Source organism: Ipomoea nil, unplaced genomic scaffold (assembly GCF_001879475.1).
Source record: "Ipomoea nil cultivar Tokyo-kokei standard unplaced genomic scaffold, Asagao_1.1 scaffold3087, whole genome shotgun sequence".
Lineage (NCBI taxonomy): Eukaryota > Viridiplantae > Streptophyta > Magnoliopsida > Solanales > Convolvulaceae > Ipomoea > Ipomoea nil.
Window position 1 is genome coordinate 3,784,107 of NW_017619515.1, and position 24,105 is coordinate 3,808,211.

At 36.7% G+C, this 24,105-nt stretch overlaps 3 protein-coding genes and 1 pseudogene across 4 annotated transcripts; 2 read left to right on the forward strand and 2 right to left on the reverse strand.

Annotated features, from left to right (window-relative positions):
• The first annotated feature begins 569 nt into the window (after positions 1-569).
• On the forward strand, positions 570-2,056 carry LOC109166224 (peptidyl-prolyl cis-trans isomerase CYP28, chloroplastic). 2 transcript variants are annotated; one of them, XM_019315129.1, is made up of 3 exons: positions 570-1,349; positions 1,449-1,674; positions 1,895-2,056. In XM_019315129.1, the coding sequence occupies exons 1-2, from the start codon at positions 659-661 to the stop codon at positions 1,655-1,657; spliced, it is 900 nt and encodes a 299-aa protein (XP_019170674.1). In that variant the 5' UTR covers positions 570-658; the 3' UTR covers positions 1,658-1,674; positions 1,895-2,056. The 2 variants fall into 2 exon arrangements, with proteins under 2 accessions (XP_019170674.1, XP_019170673.1); XM_019315128.1 differs by having other exon boundaries at positions 1,449-2,056.
• Positions 2,057-3,999: 1,943 nt separating this feature from the next.
• On the reverse strand, positions 4,000-8,285 carry LOC109166169 (annotated as a pseudogene).
• A 6,234-nt stretch (positions 8,286-14,519) lies between these two features.
• On the forward strand, positions 14,520-16,959 carry LOC109166222 (homeobox protein knotted-1-like LET12). The gene is made up of 4 exons (XM_019315127.1): positions 14,520-15,148; positions 15,765-15,885; positions 15,969-16,437; positions 16,519-16,959. Exons 1-4 carry the CDS (start codon positions 14,537-14,539, stop codon positions 16,553-16,555), a joined length of 1,239 nt encoding a protein of 412 aa, XP_019170672.1. The 5' UTR covers positions 14,520-14,536; the 3' UTR covers positions 16,556-16,959.
• A 391-nt stretch (positions 16,960-17,350) lies between these two features.
• On the reverse strand, positions 17,351-23,534 carry LOC109166170. Its single transcript, XM_019315067.1, has 10 exons — positions 23,270-23,534; positions 19,965-23,065; positions 19,678-19,871; positions 19,499-19,570; positions 19,239-19,391; positions 18,988-19,151; positions 18,335-18,482; positions 17,816-17,938; positions 17,649-17,736; positions 17,351-17,565 (listed from the first exon to the last, which is right to left on the reverse strand). Exons 2-10 carry the CDS (start codon positions 22,909-22,911, stop codon positions 17,351-17,353), a joined length of 4,104 nt encoding a protein of 1,367 aa, XP_019170612.1. The 5' UTR covers positions 22,912-23,065; positions 23,270-23,534.
• Between the last annotated feature and the right edge of the window lie 571 nt (positions 23,535-24,105).

The following is a 24,105-nucleotide window of genomic DNA, read 5'->3' on the forward strand; positions in this document are numbered from 1 at the left end:
TATATTTATTTAACACGTATCCATACTTATACTTTGTCCCATACCTACATAATATTACATAGGTGGACTAATGATTAAAATTTATACATATAAAATTTTAGAAAATAGTACAAATAGGTCATTGAATTATTTAGTAATAGCAACTAAGTCATCGAATTTGAATAAGTTCCAAATTGATCTATCAACTAATAAGTTATTAGCTATCTGTTAATTCCAAACACCCCAAATAACTATACTCCAGTTGATAGCTAAGGAGGCAGATTTTTACAGGAAATTATTTTTTGGACTCGAATTCACATTGCGAGGAGAATACGAGTTCAAATGTACACAATTTACATACTAAATGTTCACAGTTTATCAAATAAAAATTTACAAATTCTCAAAATTTAAAAATACAATCTATATTATAGAAGTTCACAATTTTAATACTAAAAATATATAATTTAAGATTAAATTCCACCTTAAAAGGTGGAACTTGGTCCATGATATAAGGACTGGATTTTTACATGCCTTTTTGGATTATTTATTAAAATGTGTGTGGATTTATCCTCGTTAGCTTGTGTGGCGTTGATTCGTTGAAGCAATACGCAATCAAACTCTATCCTCTTTCGATGCTACACGGCGACAGATCCAACCTAAGCATGTCACTCTCAGCTCGATGGTCATGGGAATCTCCGCCACCCTCCTCCCCTCTTCTCTCCTCCTTCCCCACCACCCAAAACAACGCGCCACCCACCTCCACCTCTCCCGCCGTTCCCTCCTCTTCCTCTCCACCACCCTGGGCGGCTTCTCCCTCCCAGCGCCACTCTCCTACTCCTCCCCCTCGCCGTCGCCGGACACCACCATCACCGACAGAGTCTTCCTAGACTTCAGCATCTGCCCGACCTACTTCGTGAACCGAACCCTGGGCGACGACCTGGCCCTCTGCGCCGACGCAGAGGCTGTCGGGCGGGTAGTCCTGGGCCTATACGGCAACCTCGTACCCATCACCGTCTCCAACTTCAAGGCCATGTGTACAGGCTCCTCCGGGTCGAGCTACAAGGGCAGTTTGGTAAATAAAATATTCCCGGGGCAATTCTTCCTGGCGGGAAGGCAAGGGCGGCGGGACAAAGGGGAAGTGAAGGCGCCTACGTCGCTGGTTAGGAACACGGAGACGGTGGAATCAAAGGCGTTCTTGTTGGAACATTCTCGACCGGGGACATTGTCGTTGTGCTTGTCGGAGAATGACGACGACAATGACGTAAAGATGAATCCGGATTATCACAACGTGGAGTTCTTGATCACCACTGGACCTGGACCCTGCCCTCAGCTTGATAGCAAAAACATCGTGTTTGGAACCGTGGTTGAAGGTACCTACCTGATCAATTATATATAATTATTAAAAATATTAATTATGTGTTAAATTAAATAGGGTTGAAATGAAATGAAATGAAATAATGTGCATGCAGGAATGGATGTGGTTGGAAGGATTGCAGGAATTCCGACATATAAGCCGTCAGAAAGAATACAGCAATATAATGGAATAGCAGAATTTCTGGGAGATGGGAGAGCCAAAAACGCGAGGGCAATATGGAACAAACCTCTCAACACTCTGTATATCAGTGATTGCGGACAACTTAAGCTTCCCACTCCTCCCCTTTCTCCCACACTGCCTTAATTAATTACACATTAATATATATATATACATATAATGGTTGATGAGATCGATAATGAGACATAGTATATATACCCATCCATTTCTACTGTACTGTATATCATTCATTTCATTTTAATTTGTTTAGTTTGCATGTGAGCTAGATATATGGATCCAATTGAATTGAAGTCGATCGGTCTTAGGTTGTACGCTACATACGACCTCGCTTTGCGCTACATATATACATGTAGTACGTATTGAATTGGTGGGTATATAGTACGTACAGGTAGTGAACCCAATGCAAGCTAGCTAGCTAAGAATGAATCCACTCCATTTCATTTGAGCGCCGAGTTGCATGCATATATATATGTTAGTCATTGTAATAACATTACAATACCATCTATATAAATAACATTATCGTCACCTGCCTGCCTGTATGCATTATGTATTTCTTCTGATCTCATCTCCGGCCTAGCTTCATTATTTACTTTATATTTTTGTAATTAAATTTAAAGAGTAAAGCATGACTGCACCAACTAATTAATTAATATAATATAATTGTATGCATTCACTCCGATGGATATATATGATAGACCTCACAACGTAACATCAAATGGACCAAGGCCCATATATGATACTTTTTTTAATTTGGGTGTATGTGACCCAGAGTTTCTACTGTTGAGTACTATAATGATTTAATAACACTTCTAAGAGCAACCCACCCCATTTGGGAGATTTTATTACTAGATTTTTGCAGGTGAAGTGTATAGGTGGAGGAAAGAGAAGGAGTGAGTATGTTGCGGGAAGAACTTGGGTTTTTCAGAAACGGTGGGTCCCACAAATTTGCTATGTTTCTCCGCCTAGCCGCGTGCACACGCTCGCTAGAGCGTTTAGAGCCTTGGTTTTAACAGGCAACTGGCCTGAGCCCTGAAACTTGTGGTCCCCTTAATTGTAGGAGACACTTTTAAGCCCATACCATATTCAAACTAATCCTTTTAAACCCATACCATATATATATATATATATATGTCCAAATGTAGTCAATGAAGGTGCCAACTTCAAAGACGTACAAGTAAGATGTAATCAAATCCAACAAGCTATCTACCTAATATATATATATATATATATATATATATATATATATATATATATATATATATATTTTAACAATCAACTATCAGAAGAGACCAAAAGTAAAAAAGTGGATGCAGATAGGGAAACATAAATCAATAAGCTAATTAGCTAGAGAGTCCCTAAGTATTTGAACATATGGAGGGATAGATGGAGGCCAGAGAGACTTTATACGATCTCATCTCATCTGGAAATAAAATTACTTGACATTCATAGAATAGGTATTTTTAATTTTAATCTTAATCAGGATTTATTCATTTAATTAACTCTATCACTTCAAAAATAAAAAATAAAAAATAAAAAATAAAAAGAAATTTAAGTACCTTTTTATATTTTTTTATTTTAGGCCGGGTTTAGTAGTTGAAATATAATGGCCGGTCATATATATATATATATATATATACACTACAAGAAAAATGCACATAGACAACGGTTAATAACCGTTGTCGTAGGGGTATAATTTCTGTTGTTGAAGCCGGTGTTGTTGTAAGTCTCGCGCATAGACAACGGTTTTTTAACCGTTGTCTTTTCTAGAAACAACAACGGTTTTTTAACTGTTGTCTATTAAGTGTTGTTGAAGCCGGTGTTGTTGTAAGTCACGCACATAGACAACGGTTAATAACCGTTGTCTTTTCTAGAAACAACAACGGTTTTTTAACCGTTGTCTATTAAGTGTTGTTGAAGCCGGTGTTGTTGTATGTCACGCACATAGACAACGGTTAATAACCGTTGTCTTTTCTAGAAACAACAACGGTTTTTCAACCGTTGTCTATTAAGTGTTGTTGAAACTGGTGTTGTTGTAAGTCACGCACATAGACAACGGTTAATAACTGTTGTCTTTTCTAGAAACAATAACGGTTTTTTAACCGTTGTCTATTAAGTGTTGTTGAAGCCGGTGTTGTTGTATGTCACGCACATAGACAACGGTTAATAACCGTTGTCTTTTCTAGAAACTACAACGGTTTTTAAACCGTTGTCTATTAAGTGTTGTTAAAACCGGTGTTGTTAAAAGTCACGAACATAGACAACGGTTTTAAACCGTTGTTGTTTCTTCCAAAGACAACGGATTTTGACCCGTTGTCAATTCAATGTTGTTGAAACCGATGTTGTTAAATGGGAAAATACAAAAACTATAATTAACCATTTCCAAAGTAGGGGGCGACGTGGAGAGCCTTAGTCCAAACAATAAAAAGTTAGGTAAAATAAAATACGGCAATGAAATATTAACAAGGCACTTCAAGAATAAAATTGGACAGTTTCATACTTTCATATTAAAGGGGAAAAAGCCACAGAATTAACATTTCGGAGTTTAGTGCAGCAGGCAGAAATGTAAAGGCAAAAATGAATTTGAGCACCAGTGGCACCCTATCATACCATTCTGATGTAGTCTAAAACCTTGAGCTTTTACACTATTAAAGCTATTGTATGCAGTCTTACAAATCACTCAAAACAGAGAAGAGCAGCACATGGCCTTGTATGCGTAGTTAGAAACCAAAACCCGGTTTGTTTGTGCTTACCAAAACAGTCATTGTTCATTTTGCTCTTACCTAATTTCAGAGTACTAAGGGAGGAAAGAATTGACGGCAGTAACCGACTACCTGTTGACTTCAGCTCCGGCAGCAAAAGTGAGCAGTGTTGTTCATAGTTGGAATAGGAGGTGAAGAATGATGGTAAGGTAACATTCCACTAGAGAAATGAGGTAGCCGAGGAGCAGCCGGGGAAGAAGTAAAGGTTGCGTTAGCGAATCCTAATGATGCTGCAGTAGAGAAGAGTGTTGCTGGAGGAGTCCCACCATAAGCTTGAGCCCAGTTTGGTGAGGAATTAATTTCCATGCCCTTCCCTATTGCTGTTCCCTGCATTAAGTGGCAAATTGACCAATGGTGACTAAAAGACCAAATTTTCTTTCAAGTGACTTAATATCCGTAAATCACAAGTAACAATAGCTGCCATAGATAAGATATTTGCCCATAAGAGAGAGTTCATTGGGACCAGTATGATTTTCGCACAGAGGTGAAAGGAAATAACTCACTAAACAATTGGTTCAATATGTATACATTCAAATGATTTTTGCACAGAGTTCAGGTGTTACTAACTCCTTTAAAGATTTCAAAGTAGTGTAGGCCTAGAACATTAGCAGGAGGAGCAAGAAAAGAATGAATTGTCTAGAGAGTAAAAAATAATGACAGACAAATGTATGGAAATCTTGTAGTATGCTTCAAACCATGCTAGACAAGAGGATAGTGGGATACCTTGTAAATGGGAAAGAATTGAGTATTTACTCCATTGCAGATAGGAGGATGCTCAGAAAGCAATTCAAAGCCACGTGGTAGTAGTTCAGATTCCACTGTATTTGAAGCAGAGGTCTGCATACGAAGGAGGACAATTTAAACCGGTTACAACACAGAGAAGAATTTAGTGTTTCAATGCACTATCTAATACAAACCAATTAAAAAATTAAGATGGAAAGGAAAAGAGCAGAAATATGAAAAGAGTTGCATAGAATGAGATAAAGTTTTAAATCAAAGCCCTTCAACTTACCCCCACTCCCCAATGCTTTGGACTGGCTAAACCACTTTGCAACTGGAGGGTTCCCATGCCATCTACAAAACTAGTAGGAGCAATGCCCAAATGCAAATCCAAATCTTGGCTGCCACCTGCATGAAATGCCAGGGTCCTATTAATGGACATGTTCAACAAGGATTACCAATGAGGGATGTTGTAAAGAACCTTTACCTCCAGTATCAACTTCAGAAGTCAACTCTTGTTCATATGCGCTTAGTTCAAAATTCGTCACAGCTTCCCTCCCACTTAATTTTATGGCGGCCTTATCCTATGCCCTGATCAAAATCAAAACCAAATTCCAAGTCAACTAAGTTTAAGAAATGTTATGTTGAGGCTGGATTATATTACATATAGGAGAAAACAGTGAACTTATGATAATAGGACCTTGCAGCTTCTATCTCACTGTCAAACAGTCCAAGGTAGATATACCTGCATCCAAATCTTATATGCTAACCAATATGAACATGTACTCCTCAGTTTATTAACAATGCTATATAATGTAAATGGATATCCATTTTAACCAACAATGAAGCTAATAGAATCTTACTTCTTGCCAAGAAATTGCCCCATTCGAGCTTCCCATCGTCCACATTTGTGTAGGGTAACTCCCCTATACTTTGAACTCCCTCTAGAAAACCCAGTGCTCTGACGACGGAGAATGTGCACAAACTCTTCCTTTGTTAAGTTCTTCATTTGCATAGTATTCACAAAATTTACAATGATAATGTGATGGGATATCAGAACCACCATGAATACTAATAATACTACCCAACCTGCTGGAGATCTTCTTCATAATCGGTGACATTAAAATTAATATTAGCATCTAGTCCACGAAACTTAATTGCAGCACGATCATATGCCCTGATATTAGTAGAGGTTCTTCAAGTTAATTCCATCCTTCCATTACTATAAACTCAGCAAATTTGAACCAGAAGACCAGTATAAAGCAGAACCCAGCTTAAGATATTCATTACCTAGCAGCAGCATGGGCAGTATCAAATCCTCCTATGAACAAATTTAGATTCCAAAGTAAGAATAGATCATCAAAAATATATCAGTAATGTTTCAATATATCAATATAACATGTACTAAAAACATTCGCTTACCCAAGTAAACTTGTTTCCCACAGTCCCTGTAAACAAAAACAAAGCCATCAGAATTGACATTAGTATCGAACAATTTGTGATGGGTAATGAGATAAATCATCTACTATGTTTCTTACTGCATATAGCTATGACCAAAATTACGCAGTGATATTACCTGATCATCAATACTTAAACAAATGTGTTATGGACATCGGTGATGAATTATGTTAATCAGAGATTGTTCAGTATTGCAAACAACTGTTTGAGATTCCTCTAAACTCTCAATACAGTATTATTCCCATTGAGGGATAAATATGAACCCAAGTATAGCAAGTATCGATTTCCAACAGCGATTAGTTGGTGTTAGCTAAGCATTCCCCATGCATTATCCACAGATTATGTCTAATTATATTGTGCAAATTTGACAAAAGCATCGAAGAACATATCCGAAACATAGATATCGTCTATCGTCTATCATATAATAGTGTGAACTTACCAAATGTGAGATTCCCATCTCCCCGTTCTTCGGTAGAATGTGACTCCACGGTACTGAGAGCTGCGGGACCTCGGTCCTCTTCTACTCTTCTTCACCTGCGGCCTCTGAGGCGGCAAAATCATAATCCTCGGATCCGCCACAATGCCATAATTGGCCAAGAGATCCAACCATTGTTGCTGCTGCTGGTTGAACAACGCCGCCTCTCCCCCGCTCAACGGAAACAGCTCCTTTGTCTCAAAGCCACCTCGATTCTCACTCTCCCCGTACTCCTTCTGTGTTGTCGACGGCGACTGCGGAGAGCTTCTGTGTTGTCGACGGCGACTGCGTAGAGCACTCTGACTGCGGTCGGCGGAACCTCTCACTGCCGAGAGTGGCGGTCGGCGGAGTAAGGGGTTCTCTGATCGAGTTGCGTTCTGGACGAGTTACGTTGTCTGATTTGATCGAGGGACAAAAATTTAATTCCCAATTTTGTTTTAGAGGGAAATTTTGTCTTAGAGGGAAATTTTATTTTCACTTAGAGGGAAATTTCATAATAAAATATTCCGTATTAGTTTAATTACCCTGGTCGTTATATCCGGTTAATTAAAATAATATTGGAAATATAGGTACAGAACACGAGATTCATAGATTTCTATAATGTAGATTCATAATTTCTATATAGTATATTTCTAATTTAAATACAGTTGTATAGATTAATAATTTCTATACAGTAAATTTATAATTTCTATACTGCAGATTCATAATTTCTGAATTGATTCATAGCTATAGAATCCAATACCATTCAGTTGTTTGTTATATTACCGAACCAATTGGTTCAGTACGGTTCGATTCGAGAAAACTAAACTGAATTGCCTTCCCCTAAAGTTAATTATTAAAATGGTCCCTTGACTATAGCAAAATTACTAATTTAGTCCCAAGTTAACGGTTGACTAACGGTCAAACAAATGGAAGACCAAATTGGTTAAAATTTTTAAAGTTGAGGGACTTAATTGGTTTTAAAAAATAGTCAAGGACCAAATTGGTTATTTCGCTATAGTCAAAGGACCATTTTGGTAATTAACTCAGTTTGGTAATTATGAACATAGAGCTAATTAAGATCGCGGCAAAAGAAATAGGATATAGCTAACTGTACGGCATCGATCAACTACTCTTTCATATCCATTCTCAACGTGTCCCAGGCATGCCGGAAGGGTCGATTACCAACATATAGCTAACTTTGTTAGTCATGCGCTAGCCGGAAGGGTCGATTACCAACATAGCTAACCATGTTAGTCATGCGCTAATCGGAAGGGTCGATTACCAACATATAGCTAACCTTGTCAGTCATGCTCTAGCCGAAAGGGTCGATTACCAACATATAGCTAACCTTGTCAGTCATTCTCTAGCCGGAAGGGTCGATTACCAACATATAACTAACCTTGTTAGTCATGCGCTAGCCGGAAGAGTCGATTACCAACCCCGGCCCCTATCCTACCACCCTTAACCCCTACACATCATACCGCACCATTATGAACACCACCCCATATTGTTTTTTTTTTTTTATACTTGATAATTATTATTATTTTTTTGAATTCATAGATTGGTCTTAATTGTAATATAATTGAAAATAAAACTTTAATGAATTTACTTTGAAATTTTGTTGAATAATTTTATATTTAAATATGAACGAAAATAGAACTATTAAATTATCTTTTAAATTGTATTCTTTCTTTGTTAAATTATAGGTAAAAGATAATGTGTAACACATTAATACATAAGAGTTGGTGTGGCTTGGTGGATTTAGCTTTATTTGTTATGTTAAAGATCTTGGGTTCTATCCTTCATGGTGGCATTCTTAACTTATTTTATACAATCATTGTCTTGGTTCTCAAAGACAACACATAAGCAAACTATTTTATACAATCATTGTCTTGGTTCTCAAAGACAACACATAAGCAAACTGGTAATATACTAGATGTTGAGTACACAAGTGTTGGTGTAGCTTTGTGGGGGGAATTCTTCAACTATTTTCTAAAATTGTTGTCTTGGTTTTCACAAACAACACAGAAACAACACAGTTATATACCAGATGTTGCACCTTTAAACATAAGAGTTTGTGTTGTTAAGTTGGTTAGATCACTTACTTGTTAAGTTTAAGGTCATAGGTTTGACTCTTATTGATAACATCTTTGATTTTATTTTATATACCTGTTAAATAATGATGCGCAAAGACAACGGTTTTTTAAAACCGTTGTCTTTGTAGTGTTGTGTATTCAAATACGCTTAAAGACAACATACCAAAGACAACGGTTAAATAAAACCGTTGTCTTAAACAAATAAAGAACGTGCAACGACAACGGTTATATAAAACCGTTGTCGTTTTAGTGTTGTGTATTCGAGTGCGCTTAACGACAACACACCAACGACAACGGTTAAATAAAACCGTTGTCTTTAAAATAATAATAAAAAAAAAGAGCGCACAAAGACAACGGTTTTAAACAACCGTTGTCTTTCTAGTGTTGTGTATTCTAGTGCGCTTAAAGACAACACACCAACGACAACAGTTAAAAAAACCGTTGTCTTATTTTTTAAAAAAATGCACATAGACAACGGTTTTAAAAAACCGTTGTCGTTGTGGTGTTGTCTTTCCACAAAATGCACAAAGACAACACACTTATAACAACGGTTAAGTAAAAACCGTTGTCTTTGACAAAAGTGTTGCATCAAAGACAACGGTTTTGGACCAAACTGTTGTCTTTTATATAAAAGACAACACTTTTCTTAAAAACTGTTGTCTTTCTAGTGTTGTCTATGTGCATTTTTCTTGTAGTGATATATATATATATATATATATATATATATATATATAGATATAGATAGATGTGTGTGTGTGTTTGTGTGTTTGTTTTAATATAATGGTTTAGGTAGGTTGATGGAATGGAAAATGCAGTGGGGCAAAAAATAGACTAATGATATGATGGTGTAGTGATAAAAGGATAGGATTTCATAAGTACAAAAAATGGGGACCGCTGTCTAGCTAACACTTGCCCATCATATCCGATTCATGCCAACACATCGTAACTCACTCACTCACTCCTTAATTAATTGGGCGCGAAAATTGTAATTTATGCACCTTCAACAATTATTAATGTTACTTTTGAATTATTTGTGATATAAATATTATTTCTTAATTTTTAAAACGATACATATATTATCCTTCTCGTACCATGAGAAAAATTGAGAGACAATATTTACATTACGAGAAAGGCAATAAATATACCATTTTAAAAATTAAGAAACAATATTTACATCATTAATAATTCAAGAATAACATTAATAATGAAAAATGACATAAATTACAATTTTCTCTTAATTGAGCTGATTGTGGGTCCACCGATCCGCGCGCTAGCTAGCTAGCTGCGCTCCTTAAAAAGACAACCATTTTGAATCTGTCTGGCATTACCACTTAGCATCTTTTGTAATTCGTTCATTCCATATTGATCTATTCATTTGAAGGAAGGACCACCAATAATACTCCAACCAAGCGTGCTTCATCCCAGCTTCCTTCTACATCATACCCGCCCAGGCCACCACTTTCTTCTTTTTCATTCTTTCCTCTTTTATTTTCTATTTTATTTAATTCGATCAATTCACTGTATGTATGTATGTTACTTACACTTCATTTAGCTAGCTAGCTAGCGTGCCAAACACGCATGCCGCACACATTTTCAAATTTTGTACCTATTCGATTCATCTTAACTTGTCCACTTTGACATGTATACTATATATTCATTATATTGAATGTTATTATGTATGTAGTGTCTACTTTTCTAGTCGTCGAAACGTCAATGGTAATAATAATAGTTGGTGTATGCATGTCTCAATCGCCTCAGAACTTATCCACAAACGCGTGCAGTACGTGTATCCACAGATATAAAATCAAAATTTGATTGATGCATGAGAGTTAGGGCATAGCCTATATATGTAGCTAGATTAAAGAGGAGAAGTAAAGAGCTGAGTAATTAATATACATATAATGGGGATGGACCACTTACATATATCTATCTATCTTGTATATTGTATATATATAGATGAGATGTGAATAAGACATATATATGGGTAGAAATCAATATCAATATCAATCAATAATGAATATATGTGTGCTTAATTAAATTAGCAGAGCTTTATTTGAATTGTCATAAAATGTGTGCTGTGACAAGAAATGGGTCACGAAGATTCTTGTCAAGAGATGAGATTAGATGAGGTCGGGTGCAGCTTTTAAAGCTAATAAGTTAGATCAGAGCAATTGAATTGAAGCTATACGTAATACTTATGACTATTAATACACCTATGGTTTGTGATAAGGTGGAATAATGGAATTGCTACCATTTCATCCCATCATCCAAGCAATGAATAACTTAACCACATCAATTTTTGTCCATCTAACTCACTATATATATTCCGATAAGATCACATAATCTCTTTACTTAAAAAAAAAAAAAAAAAAAAAAAAAAAAAGAAAACAATCAATTAGTTCATAATATCACAGCCACAAACTTTAATTTATTATTGTTTTGCTAATAGTTACCATCATCAACTACTCATTATATGAGGTACATTAAAATTGAATTGAACTAGGTTTATTTGTATGGGGTTGCATTGTATTATTATACTATATATTCACAGTATTATTATATATAATAATTAAAAAATTGGTAAATAATTTGTATTAATTAATAATAATTAGTGAGAGTGATAACAGGATTCGATGTTGATGTGATTTCAAAGAAATAACTTTCGGTGAGGGAGGCTGCGTGTCAATCTAAACTACTATACATTTTCTAATATAATAGCAGAAAATATATTTTTTAAAAAATAAATAAATAAAATCGCCAGAAAGGGATTACATACGCACACATATGACATAACGTAACGGGTTTGGAAATCCAAACTAGATTTTTGTCGTGAGAAACATAGGACAGACGACATTATATTATATTGTTGCTAAATGATGCCATCCACGCCTCAACTCATCAACTTTATGCCTATATATGTTCAAATATTTTTTAATTCAAAGTAAGAGTAGGTCTAGAAGATCGATCGATAATGCGCTCATCATCAACTTATTATATATTAAACATTGTTCGACACTCTCCTTTTCTTCCACTAATTTCAATCAAACACTTTTTTTTTTTTTTTTTTTTTTTTGAATACAAGCCCAAGGGAATAAGCTAGATAATACCAAAACAAAACAAAAATTAAATAAATTAATCAAATCAAGTTATATCCACAATGTCTATAAAATGCGTACATAAACTTGTCATTCAAGACGATAAGGGGCAATTAACTAATCATTGAATACATTTGTTTTCCTATGGATATGTCTCATAGAGTATATCTAATCCTTATTTACGAGCTCACATATAATTTTTAAATATGAAAATTGAGATTCCTAACATTTTTATTATTGTACATCTTTTATAGATTAACTCGGGAACGGATAACTTTTCACTTTCACCTTCACCTATATATGATTCTGCCTTGATGTGTTATTTTGTTGAAGGGGTAGTATGTACAATAAGGGACATATATGCTATATTAAATATCTTAATTACAACGTCTGAATAAGTTTAATTGTTTTTAAATGAGTAGGATGGAAGGGAATTGAAATAATTGACTTTTTATTTTCTTTCATTGAATTGGCCTGGTTTATGTATTTTACTATTAGCAATAAGTGATACCAAAGTAAACACGTATAGTACATGCAATAATACATTGGAGTCATCATCTACATGCATCCCTTTATCCCTGCTGGCTAGCTTTATTTATTTTGGCTTTTACTTTTTCCATTAAAAGAAATGAGAGAGTTTGGCACAACAAGTATATATGCATGCACTTTGTTACTATACTATACTTAGCTGCTTGTGTGTGTGTGTGTATCATTATGATGATGGTTTTTGTCCTAGATTATCACAAATTTTTGGTTAATAATACAAAATAAATAGAGAAGATAAGTAGGAATAAGGAGTGAAAATGAGATTACAATAACATACCACTTTGACCTCAAAATTCTTCTTTTAAATGATAAGTGTATATTTTTATGATTATTACAATAATATATTTAAGATATCATGGGCTAACTCTTTTTTTTTTTTTTTTTAAACCCCTCCGATCCATCTTTTTACAAACATGCAACTTATGTAAACAAACATGAGATGCTCTACACTAGCTACCATATGCATGCAATGCCAAGAAAAATGTCATCCTATCTACAATTTTGTGGAAATTGTATGTGTAATTCCCAACTATTCGTACGAAATTAAAATTTGACACAATACTATAGTGAACGTATGATCCCACGACTATGCTACACCACGTGCAATCATGTTATGTTGCATCCTTGCACTTATACCTAAGCACCGGCCTTGACCTCATCATGCAAATACTTACATCTGACATGATCATTCCTCCACCTGCACCTCTAAATTTTGACCCTTAACTTTGAGATATGTCTAACTAATTACTCATTGGATCCTCAAATCTAATGCTTAGTCACATTAAATGTAAATATGAATGCATGCATTATATTATTCTAAATGAATAATATGTAAACCCTAATGAATTATTAATAGGAAATATATAATATAAATATTTAATGTAATAAAATGAAGAAAAAGAAAAAAAGAAGAGAAGAAATGAATTGGAGCATTATGAAGCTAGGTAGAGCTAGCTAGCTAGCGGTCCAAATAATTATTGGAAAGAAGAAAGTATATAGCTTAGCACGCTAGGCTGCCTCCTTGTACACATGTGTGTAACACTGCAATTAAATAATGATACAAAAAAATATATTATAAAATAAAAAAGAAGAAGAAAAGTATATATATATTGACCTAACATACAATGAGCAGTTGATTGACAGGGAGATTGCCGTCCATTTAACGGCAGGGAGACTGTAAGGAGGGACCATTACATAGTTGGTATAGAAGACACGTGACCACCACAAATAAATATGACTTACTTTGTATTTTATATTAGTATACAGTCCTCCTCTAATTACCTTACTTTACACACTGCACTTAGCTTTGATGAATTTTAATTTGTATTTTCATTTGATCCATTTTTATAATTATTGTTGTGTAATGGACCTAATGGTAGTAGCTTAGAATAAGCCAGATAATAAATTAAATAAATGTGGTCCTATTTATTTGATAAATGATTTTTATCTGATAGTTGTTAGTTGACATTAGTTGATTGTAGAAAAGTGTTTGGTAAATTAGTTGTTAGCTAATAGCTGTTTGGTATAATTTCTTTTTTCAAAAAGTTAATTGAAAAATTACTTTGAACAACTTTTTGAATTTTTACATTTTAAAATTATAAAAAACTAATTAATCAAACACTTAATTGATTTTTAATCAAGTCAAACAATTAATAGTGATCAAATAAATTAAAATTAGTTAATAAGCTAACTATATTATCAAACAGTAATATATAAATTAAATAGTCGGATCCCATGATATGAAATGAATCTGCTATAATATATATATATATATATATATATATATATATATATATATATATATATGTATCGTCCTATCCTATAAAGCTAGCATATAGGTATGTATGTATGTATAAATAGTGGGATGAGATGGCATGTGTTTTAAAAAACAAAAACAACTAACTAACGTAGTGTATGGTGGAGTAGAGAGTAGAAGGTGGTGGTGGTGTATTATGTTTGAGGATCAGTTTTCTGAAGAAATGGGCGTCGAGCAGCAGCAAAACGCGGGCGTTTTGCGGTCTATGCTACCGGACCAGCCTTCTCCTTCTCCAAAATCTCCTCCGCCTTCCACCTCCGTCTTCCTCCGCCTGCAGCGCCACCACCACTTCTCCGACTCCCCCAATAATAATTCCAACTTCCTCCACCTCCAAACCTCCAACAACAACAACTCCGACTCCTCCACCAACTGGCTGTCTCCCACCGCCGACGTTAAGAAGCACGGTGAAGGCGAATTCGAAGGCGCAGGAGGGAGCAGTAGTAGTAGTAGTTGGGTGAGGGAGAAGTGCAAGGCCGACCTTCTGAACCACCCTCTCTACGATCAATTGCTGTCGGCTCACGTGTCCTGCCTCAGAATCGCCACGCCCGTTGACCAGCTCCCCAGAATCGACGCCCAGCTTGCTCAGTCCCAAAACGTCGTCGCTAACTACTCCTCCCTTCTCGCCCACCCCCAACCTCCCCTAGACGATAAAGACCTTGATCAATTTATGGTAATTATATATATTCCGCTACCTTATCTGTTTTTTTTTTTTTTTTTTTTTTTTTCTTCAAATTCATTATCGATCGAGCGAGCTTGTCATTTTTACAGACAATCATATCCAATCCTTGGACTTGGGGCTGTTTAATTTCTACGTACTTTCACTGTACTAGTCTTATTATTACAGTTATGATATATAGATGCTGTTTGAATATAATATAATGAAGAAATGAGAGTGGGCGGGCGGGGTGAGAGTTGAGAAGAGTTTTGGGAAATTAATTAAGAACATACATACATGCATGCTTTGCTTTTTGTTTACAAGATATAAAATGTGTGAGTAATATCTGGAATGTCGCATCAAAGAGGAACATTGTAGGCCGGCGTTGATCCGATCCATTAATTATTGGAGTGCTATAGATACAGAATCTCTTTCTTTCTTTCTTGATATTCTTCAATTCATTTTGCTTCTAATCATAAACCATTAATAGTACGTACATACATTTTGTAATCCCTGCAGATTGCTACATGATTATTTATGGATGTTCATCAATTCTTCTGGTTTATTAATTTGCAGCGCAGCTAATAATTTTAAAATTGATTTAATTTGTTGGTTGTGAATTGTGATATAGACACATTATGTTATGTTGCTGTCTTCCTTTAAAGAACAACTACAACAACATGTCCGAGTCCACGCTATGGAAGCTGTGATGGCCTGCTGGGAACTTGAGCAGTCCCTGCAGAGCTTAACAGGTGATCTGATCGACTGCCTTAATTTCTCTATCTGTCTTTAATTTATATTAACAATGAGGGAGGCATTATTATTATATTAACAGGGGTAGCGCCAGGTGAAGGAACGGGTGCAACAATGTCTGATGATGAGGATGATCTGCAGGCGGATAGTGACACCAACAACTTGTTTTTTGATGGAGGAGCAGACACCATGGGCTTTGGACCTCTGGTGCCTACTGAAACTGAGAGGTCACTTATGGAGAGGGTGAGACAAGAACTTAAGCATGACCTCAAACAGGGGTACAAGGAAAAGATAGCAGACATCAGAGAGGAAATTATGCGGAAAAGAAGAGCAGGGAAGCTGCCTGGTGATACTACATCTCTCTTAAAAGCATGGTGGCAATCGCATTCTAAATGGCCTTATCCAACCGAGGAAGACAAAGCAAGATTAGTACAAGAAACTGGCTTGCAACTCAAACAGATTAACAATTGGTTCATCAACCAAAGGAAAAGAAATTGGCATACCAATCCTTCTTCTTCATCTTCTTCTTCTCACAAGACCAAACGCAAGAGGTATGCTACCCAATCACTCAATGCATCATTATATTTCTTATCATCATATATATACTAACCAATCAATTCTTGGAAAAGCAGTGCAGCTGAAAAATCCAGCACCGAGCATTTCATGTGACAACGAGATAGATCCAACAAAACAAAACATATTCCGTCTGTTTTTCTATCCAAAACTACTTAAAGCAGAGCAAAGCAGAGCATACAAGATTCAAGAACCAAGCATTACGCCACTGCTCACTTGTTTTCAGTTCACCAAAGGTTTGGCAAAAGTAAAATTAAACCACAGGTTCATCAATTCTAGTTGACTAGATTATGCTCGTGTCGTGTCCAGAATATATATATAGATTTATGGGGGATTTCACTGGGGTACCATGTTTTTTTGTTAGCACAAGTAGGAGGTGTAGATTATGGTTAGGGGCTCCAGCTAGTTTATATAATAATAATACTACTAATGTACTGCATCAACAATATAAACCTTGCTACTTTATTAAGTTGAGATGAGATGGCACATAAACTGTTTTATATGTGTTCTTTTAATGCTCTGATATATATATATATATATATATAATTCATCCATATCCACCCCAGGCACCATGTATTTTAAGTTTTAACATTCAAACTTACTCCACCAATTTTTGTTTAATATATGTGAAAAAAGAAATTGTATGCCTATCCCATGCATAAACAATTAAGTGAATTGCCAAGTATTAAGTGTGTTTACTGATACTGTGATACACTAAAGCTGTACAGTTTAGGCTATTTATATATACAGAGAAATGAAGGATGCTAACCACACATTCAAACTCAAGAAGTCCTAGGCTAGGCTAGGCTAGGAGTTAATCTCTCAACCACCCATGTATCTCTCTAACACTGAACGAACAAGCGGAAAACAAGAGAACACAATAACTGTGTATTAACATTTACTCCTAACTTGGGTTTGTTTTGAGGGGAATGGCAGCTGTTCTTTTCCAGGAAGCTTAGATAATATTGAGCGCAGCTCATTTGCAATCTCAGTGAAGTTTGGCCTTTCTGATGGTTCTGCTGCCCAGCATCTCTCCATAAGTGATTTCCAATCAGCATCACATGATTCTGGCACAGGAGGCCGCAATGTGTTGCTCACTATACCACCTGTCACCACCACCCAAAAACTAATTCAACTCAAACCCAAAATCACGATTTTTACCATATCTAAAACCCAACCTTTAACTTACCAATTATGGCCCCATAGTGCAAGTCCGCATATGGTTCTTCTCCAGTTAGAAGTTCCCACATTACGATTCCAAATGAGAATACATCAACCTAAAACCAAAACCATTCATGTGCTCAGCCTCACCCCAAAACTAAAAATATCATTTCAGAGGGTAACATCACAAATTACCTTCTCACAGACAAGGCTACTGCTCCCATTAAGAAGCTCTGGTGCCATCCAAGGGAGAGTTCCTCGCACACCCCCTGAGATTAATGTCTGGCATTTCACTTTCGACAGCCCTAAATCACCAACCTAAACAGACCAACAAAATGTAATCCAACAACAAAAAAGAGGGGAAGAGTCAGTGCCAAAATTTCAACATACACAAACTCTTTCTTCCTTCTTCTTTTATATAATTAATTATAAATTTTAATTCTTCCTTTTTCTGCATCACTCCCTTTGTATCATTTATTCTCACTTTTTTTTTTGCCTCCCAAAGCTCAAGTCAACATTCACTAATTTTACAATAAATTCTTTTTTTGTTTCTTTTATATGTCATTTTAATTTTCAAATTTTGAATTATCAATGTAGTCACCTAATTCAAAATTTTGGCAGAAGAAAGGATAAACTACACCATAATGTGCAGTATACACCCATACATTTTTTTTCCTGCAGATATGGAACATAAAGATTAAGATAGTCACTGACCTTGCATATTGGTCTGTGTGGATCACGGAGATTAACCAATAAATTATCACTTTTCAAGTCAAAGTGTACTATATTCTTCCCATGCAAGTACTCCATTCCAAAGGCTACATCCAATGATATCAGGAGACACTTCCACTTAAAAAGGTTCCTGATCACATTTAACAATGCATCAAATTCCATCATGGTTTTAAGAAAGGTATAAGATGTGATCCATGACAGGGAATAAATAGTAAATTTTTATTAAAATTTAATGCAATTAAAAAAGTATAAATGAAAGAGCAAGACTTGGGAAACTCCTTTTTATGAGTCTCAATATCTTTAAAATCACGTGCTCTATGTATCTTTACTTTTTGTTTTCTGCCTCAGTAAGTACATCAACCAAATCATTTTAGAAATAAAACATCTATCATTTTGTTTTCACTCCAAAGGGTTTAGGGACAGACGAGTTAAATGTTTATATTATATAAATCAAGGAGAATTATGAGTATAAAATTTAAGGAACTGTGTAAAGAATCAGAATTAGTTGTGAAGGTGTGCCTAAAAAGCATCGCAGATGCAAGTTGTCTCTTTAAATTGCAGGTGTGATGCACAAAGAGTCTACAGATGACATGAATAGGATCTGATGAAGAAGGCATTATTGTAAACACTGTTACCTCTCACTCTTCTGCAGAGCAATCCTCAAAGAACCATTTACCATGTACTCTGTAACAGTTGCCACAGAACCACCAGGTCCATCAAGCACAACACCATAGAACGCAACAACATTTGGATGATGCAAGTCTGCAAGTTTGATTGCTTCATTCCAGAAGTCACTCCTCTAATTGAAGACACAACAGCAACGTCATTAGTTATGTAGGCAAAATGGAAGGAAAAAAATCATAACTTGCAAATTGAAGATACGAACCATGCGCTCTTGTTCTGAATGTTTTCCAGCAAAACACCTGGCATTGATTCGTTTGATTGCAACATCAGTTCCCCTCCACTTTCCATGATACACAGTGCCAAAAGTACCAGAACCCAACTCTCGAATCTCTTCAAGGTCACTATTCTTTATAATCTAGCAATGAAGAAAAGGAAGCACAGATGGTACAAGTTGGATTAGTAAGTTATTAAGGACCATAAATACAACAATCATTTATTAGAGCAAAACAGAATATCTCAAACCTGTAAGCGCCCAATGTCATCTGAAACTGGAAAGCCGAAATTTTCCCTCACTGGAAATTTTGTTCTTATTTCCTGAATAATATAAATTACAGATATGTTAAACAACCAATATAAGAATATACACAAAATAAATTAACAGGCATGCATATGTATGCAGCTGCTATGGACAGAGAAAAGACCTCAAATTTCTCTCTATATTGCCTTTCTCCTTGAACAATCTGATCTTCGCCACTCCTCTCACCTGTGGATGCAGACTCACTCCTCCCACTTCTAGGTAAATTTTGGTCAGAAGACATAGATGAATGAAGAACAGAAGTAGCTAAACCTTCAGCAACAGCCTGAATTTCCTGCTTGAAAATTTCCTCTGCTGAACCTTCAATAGAAGAGAAGATAGCAAACAAGTAGAAAGTTTAAGAAAATAAGAATGCAAGATCTCAAAGTGTATGCCAAGCACAAATCTGCTTGCCTTTGTTGGAGAGTGTGTGTTCAATTGCAAAGTCCAAATTGCCAGGAAGCTGGGAAATTCCTAGAAAACTCACACCAGAATTATCCTTGAGGACCTTGGCATCCACTGGTTCCTTTCTCACTTGAAGTTTGTTGGGTTGAGGAGGGAAATGAGCATCATGCTGCGTACTCCAAGGATCCTGATTGCTAAATAGTGAATTTGAACTTTCCTGTGCATCTCGAAACTTAAAAGATGGAGATACAGATGTTGTATTTCCATCTGGTGAGATAAGCTCAACACCTCGGGGCTCTGACAAATGTTCATTGAAGAATGGGACTCTCTCTTTTGGATGAGTGGGTTCAAGACCAGAGAAAGGACAGCTGCCAAGAGGAATCTCATCAGGGGCCAAATGATAAACTCCCTGCTTCGAATGCACAAATACATTGGAGTCCCCTAAACGAGAAGGCTGTGGGGCTTCATATGGTTCTTGAGCCCGAATAGTTTGAAAGTGAAAAGGTTCATTTCGGGGACTATGTGGCATTTCATACGGTTTTAGGTGATTTGTATCAAGAACAGTATTTTTGCTAAAAGGGGAATCATTAGATGCCTCCCTACCACCAACCTGTTGACTTCTACTTTCCAAGAATCCATTCTTTCTAAAATTATCAGCTAGTGACTTATTCTGCTCACTGTTGGCTAGTATTTCAGCCCGTTGTATCCTAAGGTTTTCCATCCTACCCTCAATTTGCTTCAGGTGCTCATAAGCATTTGTAGACTCTACATTATCTTCTTTAGGACACATCATAGGAATGTGCCCAGTGTAGCAATTTGGTGATTCAAGGATAAGGTTTTCTGTAGTGGGTAAACGCATCCCAGCAGAAAGGAGGTCATCAGGAACTGCTTTGTTAACCACCACCTCCTGTTTAACCGGGTACTGCATTGGAACAAAAGGTTGCTCAGGAGCATTAACCGAGCTTGACTGAGCAACAGTACCCATAAATGGCCCACACAGATTAGGAACACCAGTAGGTAATCCCATCACACCCAAAGGGACTGCTACTTTAGGATGCTCTGGATTCTCAACACTCTCTAAGACCCCAGTTCCCTCTGCAAGAGTTTGTCCAATTTCACGATCCATATGGCCAATGAATCTTTGTGGAACAGCAGCTCCTTGTTCACTGGTGCACTCCAATATAGGTCCACATGTGACAGCCGTAGGCAGTTCAAGGTTGTGTCCTGAACTCGAATCAGATATGCTGTTCACAGGGCTACCACTTTTGTTTTGTGATGCTGCATCCGAATGGGCATGAGGCAATGATTTTTGACACATGTGACAATCATCAAATCTAGTGGCTACCTCTGGTGCAGTTGTTACTGGATGAGCCGCCCAACCATCAGAAACTGCTACCTGTTGGGGATGAGGAATCTGATGCCAGCCATATGCACCACTAAACATTGTAGCAGGGAGCTGAGGCTGACAGGTGTTGCACCCTTGATCCCGACTAAACTGGACAAACGGCTGCCCCACTGGGCTATCTGAAGGATGTTGTTCTAATCTAGTTTGTTGGGGTTGAAACCTCGGAACCAAATTAGGATTCATACTGACATGAGAAGTCATTGTTGTGTGAACTGCAGGAACAAACTGCGGAGGTGTAGGACCAGCAGTTATATGCTGCTGCGTAAACACTGGCCCAATAGTGCCCATCAGCTGTGTAGGAAAGCTCATCTGAGAAGTGGAGTGTACATAATCTGCATGGCTTAATGCTTCCCTTTGAGGAAAAGTCACGCCTGGTTGTTGTTGCTGCTGCTGTTGCTGCTGTTGCTGCTGCTGCTGCTGCTGCTGTAGTAGAGTAACAGGCACAGATTTCTTGGATGCATGCTCGGGGGCAGCAAATCCAGTCCCCGGAGGACCAGACATGACCATCGGAATGCCAACAGGAGCAGCAGTTGTGTTGGCATAAATTGCAGGAGTAGTATCTGTGTAAACCATTCTAGAAGAAGAGTCAGGAGAAATAGCAGATGCTGATACTGCAGTAGGTGATATTGCATCAGTAGATGGTGATCTTGTGATCTCTGAATGAGCATGGCATGAGAAATCAAGAACCTCACAGCTGCTGCTCAAATCTGAGTTCTGGGTTGAAACAGCACTAGCAGTACTACCAAACCTCGCAATGCCGCCATCAGTAATTCCATTTACTGCATCGACATAACGCTGCCCAGTATCCTGTAGATCACCAAATTGCATCACACAAGGGGAATCCATTTCCGAAGCTGGAAACAGAAACATCCTGAGTTTAGCTGAACCATCAGATGATCTTTCAGCCAACTTTTGATACTCATCCATCATATTATCAAGATCATCAGGACAAGAAATAGACACAAGGGCATCAAGATCCTCATCAGGCAACTGGTACTTGATTGCCACATCTTGGCCATAAGTATCTGTCACCTTCTTTACCAAATCAGGAAAACTCACATCCCTCCTAATGCTGAGGATCCTAGTTTGCCCTCCAACATATCTCAACGCCCCATCACTCGGCCTTGGCAATATTTTGCCACCAAAACTACACAAAAACTTCACTTTCCTACCGGGTGCGGAATCTTCGCCACCTTCCTCACTGGTATGATCACTCCCACAATGTGCCCCAAAATTTGAATTGGGATTGGGATTGAATCCAGGAGTGCCGGGGACTACCCCTGAGGGTGCTGCCGGCACAACCTGTTGGACCCACGTGGCCACACCAGGATGGCCGTGGTTATATCCTAGCCCCACAAATCTGGGATCATTTGCAGGATTCCCAGGAATATAAAGCATGGGTATGGACCCGGGACTGCCATCCCGATGCTGAGTTGCAGTAAAGAACCCCTCCATTGGCCTTGCTGAAGAAATGCGCGGGTCTTCTGGAATCGTCCTACAAATGTTCAATGGCCGCAAATCATTGTGCATTGGATTATGATCAAAAGCCATACCTAATAAATTCTCTTGCCTCCGCTTATACCTATTTATTATTATTATTATTATATATAACAATAACACTAACAATAACAAAACTTTTTTTTATCAATAGAGAGAGAGCAACAAGGGTTTCCCTGTGAACTTAGCCATCATCATAATCAATCAGCTGAAAAACAAAGTAACAAAACAATATGAGGTTCGGAACGTCTAATAGCCCTAGCTATCTTTTACATAACAAACAAATGCGGAGGCTTCTATGCCCTAGGCAACCATGCATTATTCAGAAAATTAAGGATAACAAGCTTATGACGACCCATTTCGCAGGCCACAAAAGAGAAACCGGAGAAAATGAAGAAGAAGAAGAAAGTACCAATCTTAGGTGGCGAGTCTTCAAACAATCTCTCTCTCGTTTCTGTTATATGATCAAATAAAAGATTATTTCTTTCCCGTTTGGGTTTTTGTGAATTTTCTGGTGTTAGAGATTTCCTAAGAATTTTGGTGCAGAGAGATTATATAAAGAAAAAAGATGTCACTTTCGAAAGAAAGAGGATTAAGACATTGTGAATTTCTTGGTGCATGAGATATCCTCTTTCTTCTGGTGATAGATAGATTGAGTACTAAGCTAGGAATGAAAGATCTGTTGGTTTGTAAATTGTGAGTGAAAGGATAGGGTCGAGGATTATACATTTGTATTGGATGGTAGGCACATGAGCCATAAATTTCATTTAGTGGAGACGAAAGATTAATACAAATTGACCTCTATTATAATATACATACATACTTAACCATCTATCTAAGTTACTTTATTTTTAATTAAATCATATTTATATTATTTACTTATTTTTATATATATATAAAAGATGTGAGATTGGGGAGGGGTAGTTGTCCCCACTATCTTCATACTGAAACCGTCGAAGTTGGTAGGTCATGTGTAGTACTTTATGAATATTTAACATTTTAACTAAATTATTTTAATGTATAATATAACCACAAATACTGATTCATTTGAATAATATTTACTTATAGATATATTCATATTAGCTTTTATTGCTTTGGACCAACTCATCACAAGTTTAAAACGGACATTAAAAAAATAAAGAAAAATGATTAAATAAACCCCAATTAAACTCATAAACTTTAAAAAGTGTAATTAAACACTCGAACCTATCAAAACTAATCAAATAAGTTCGATTTAGGTTATTAATA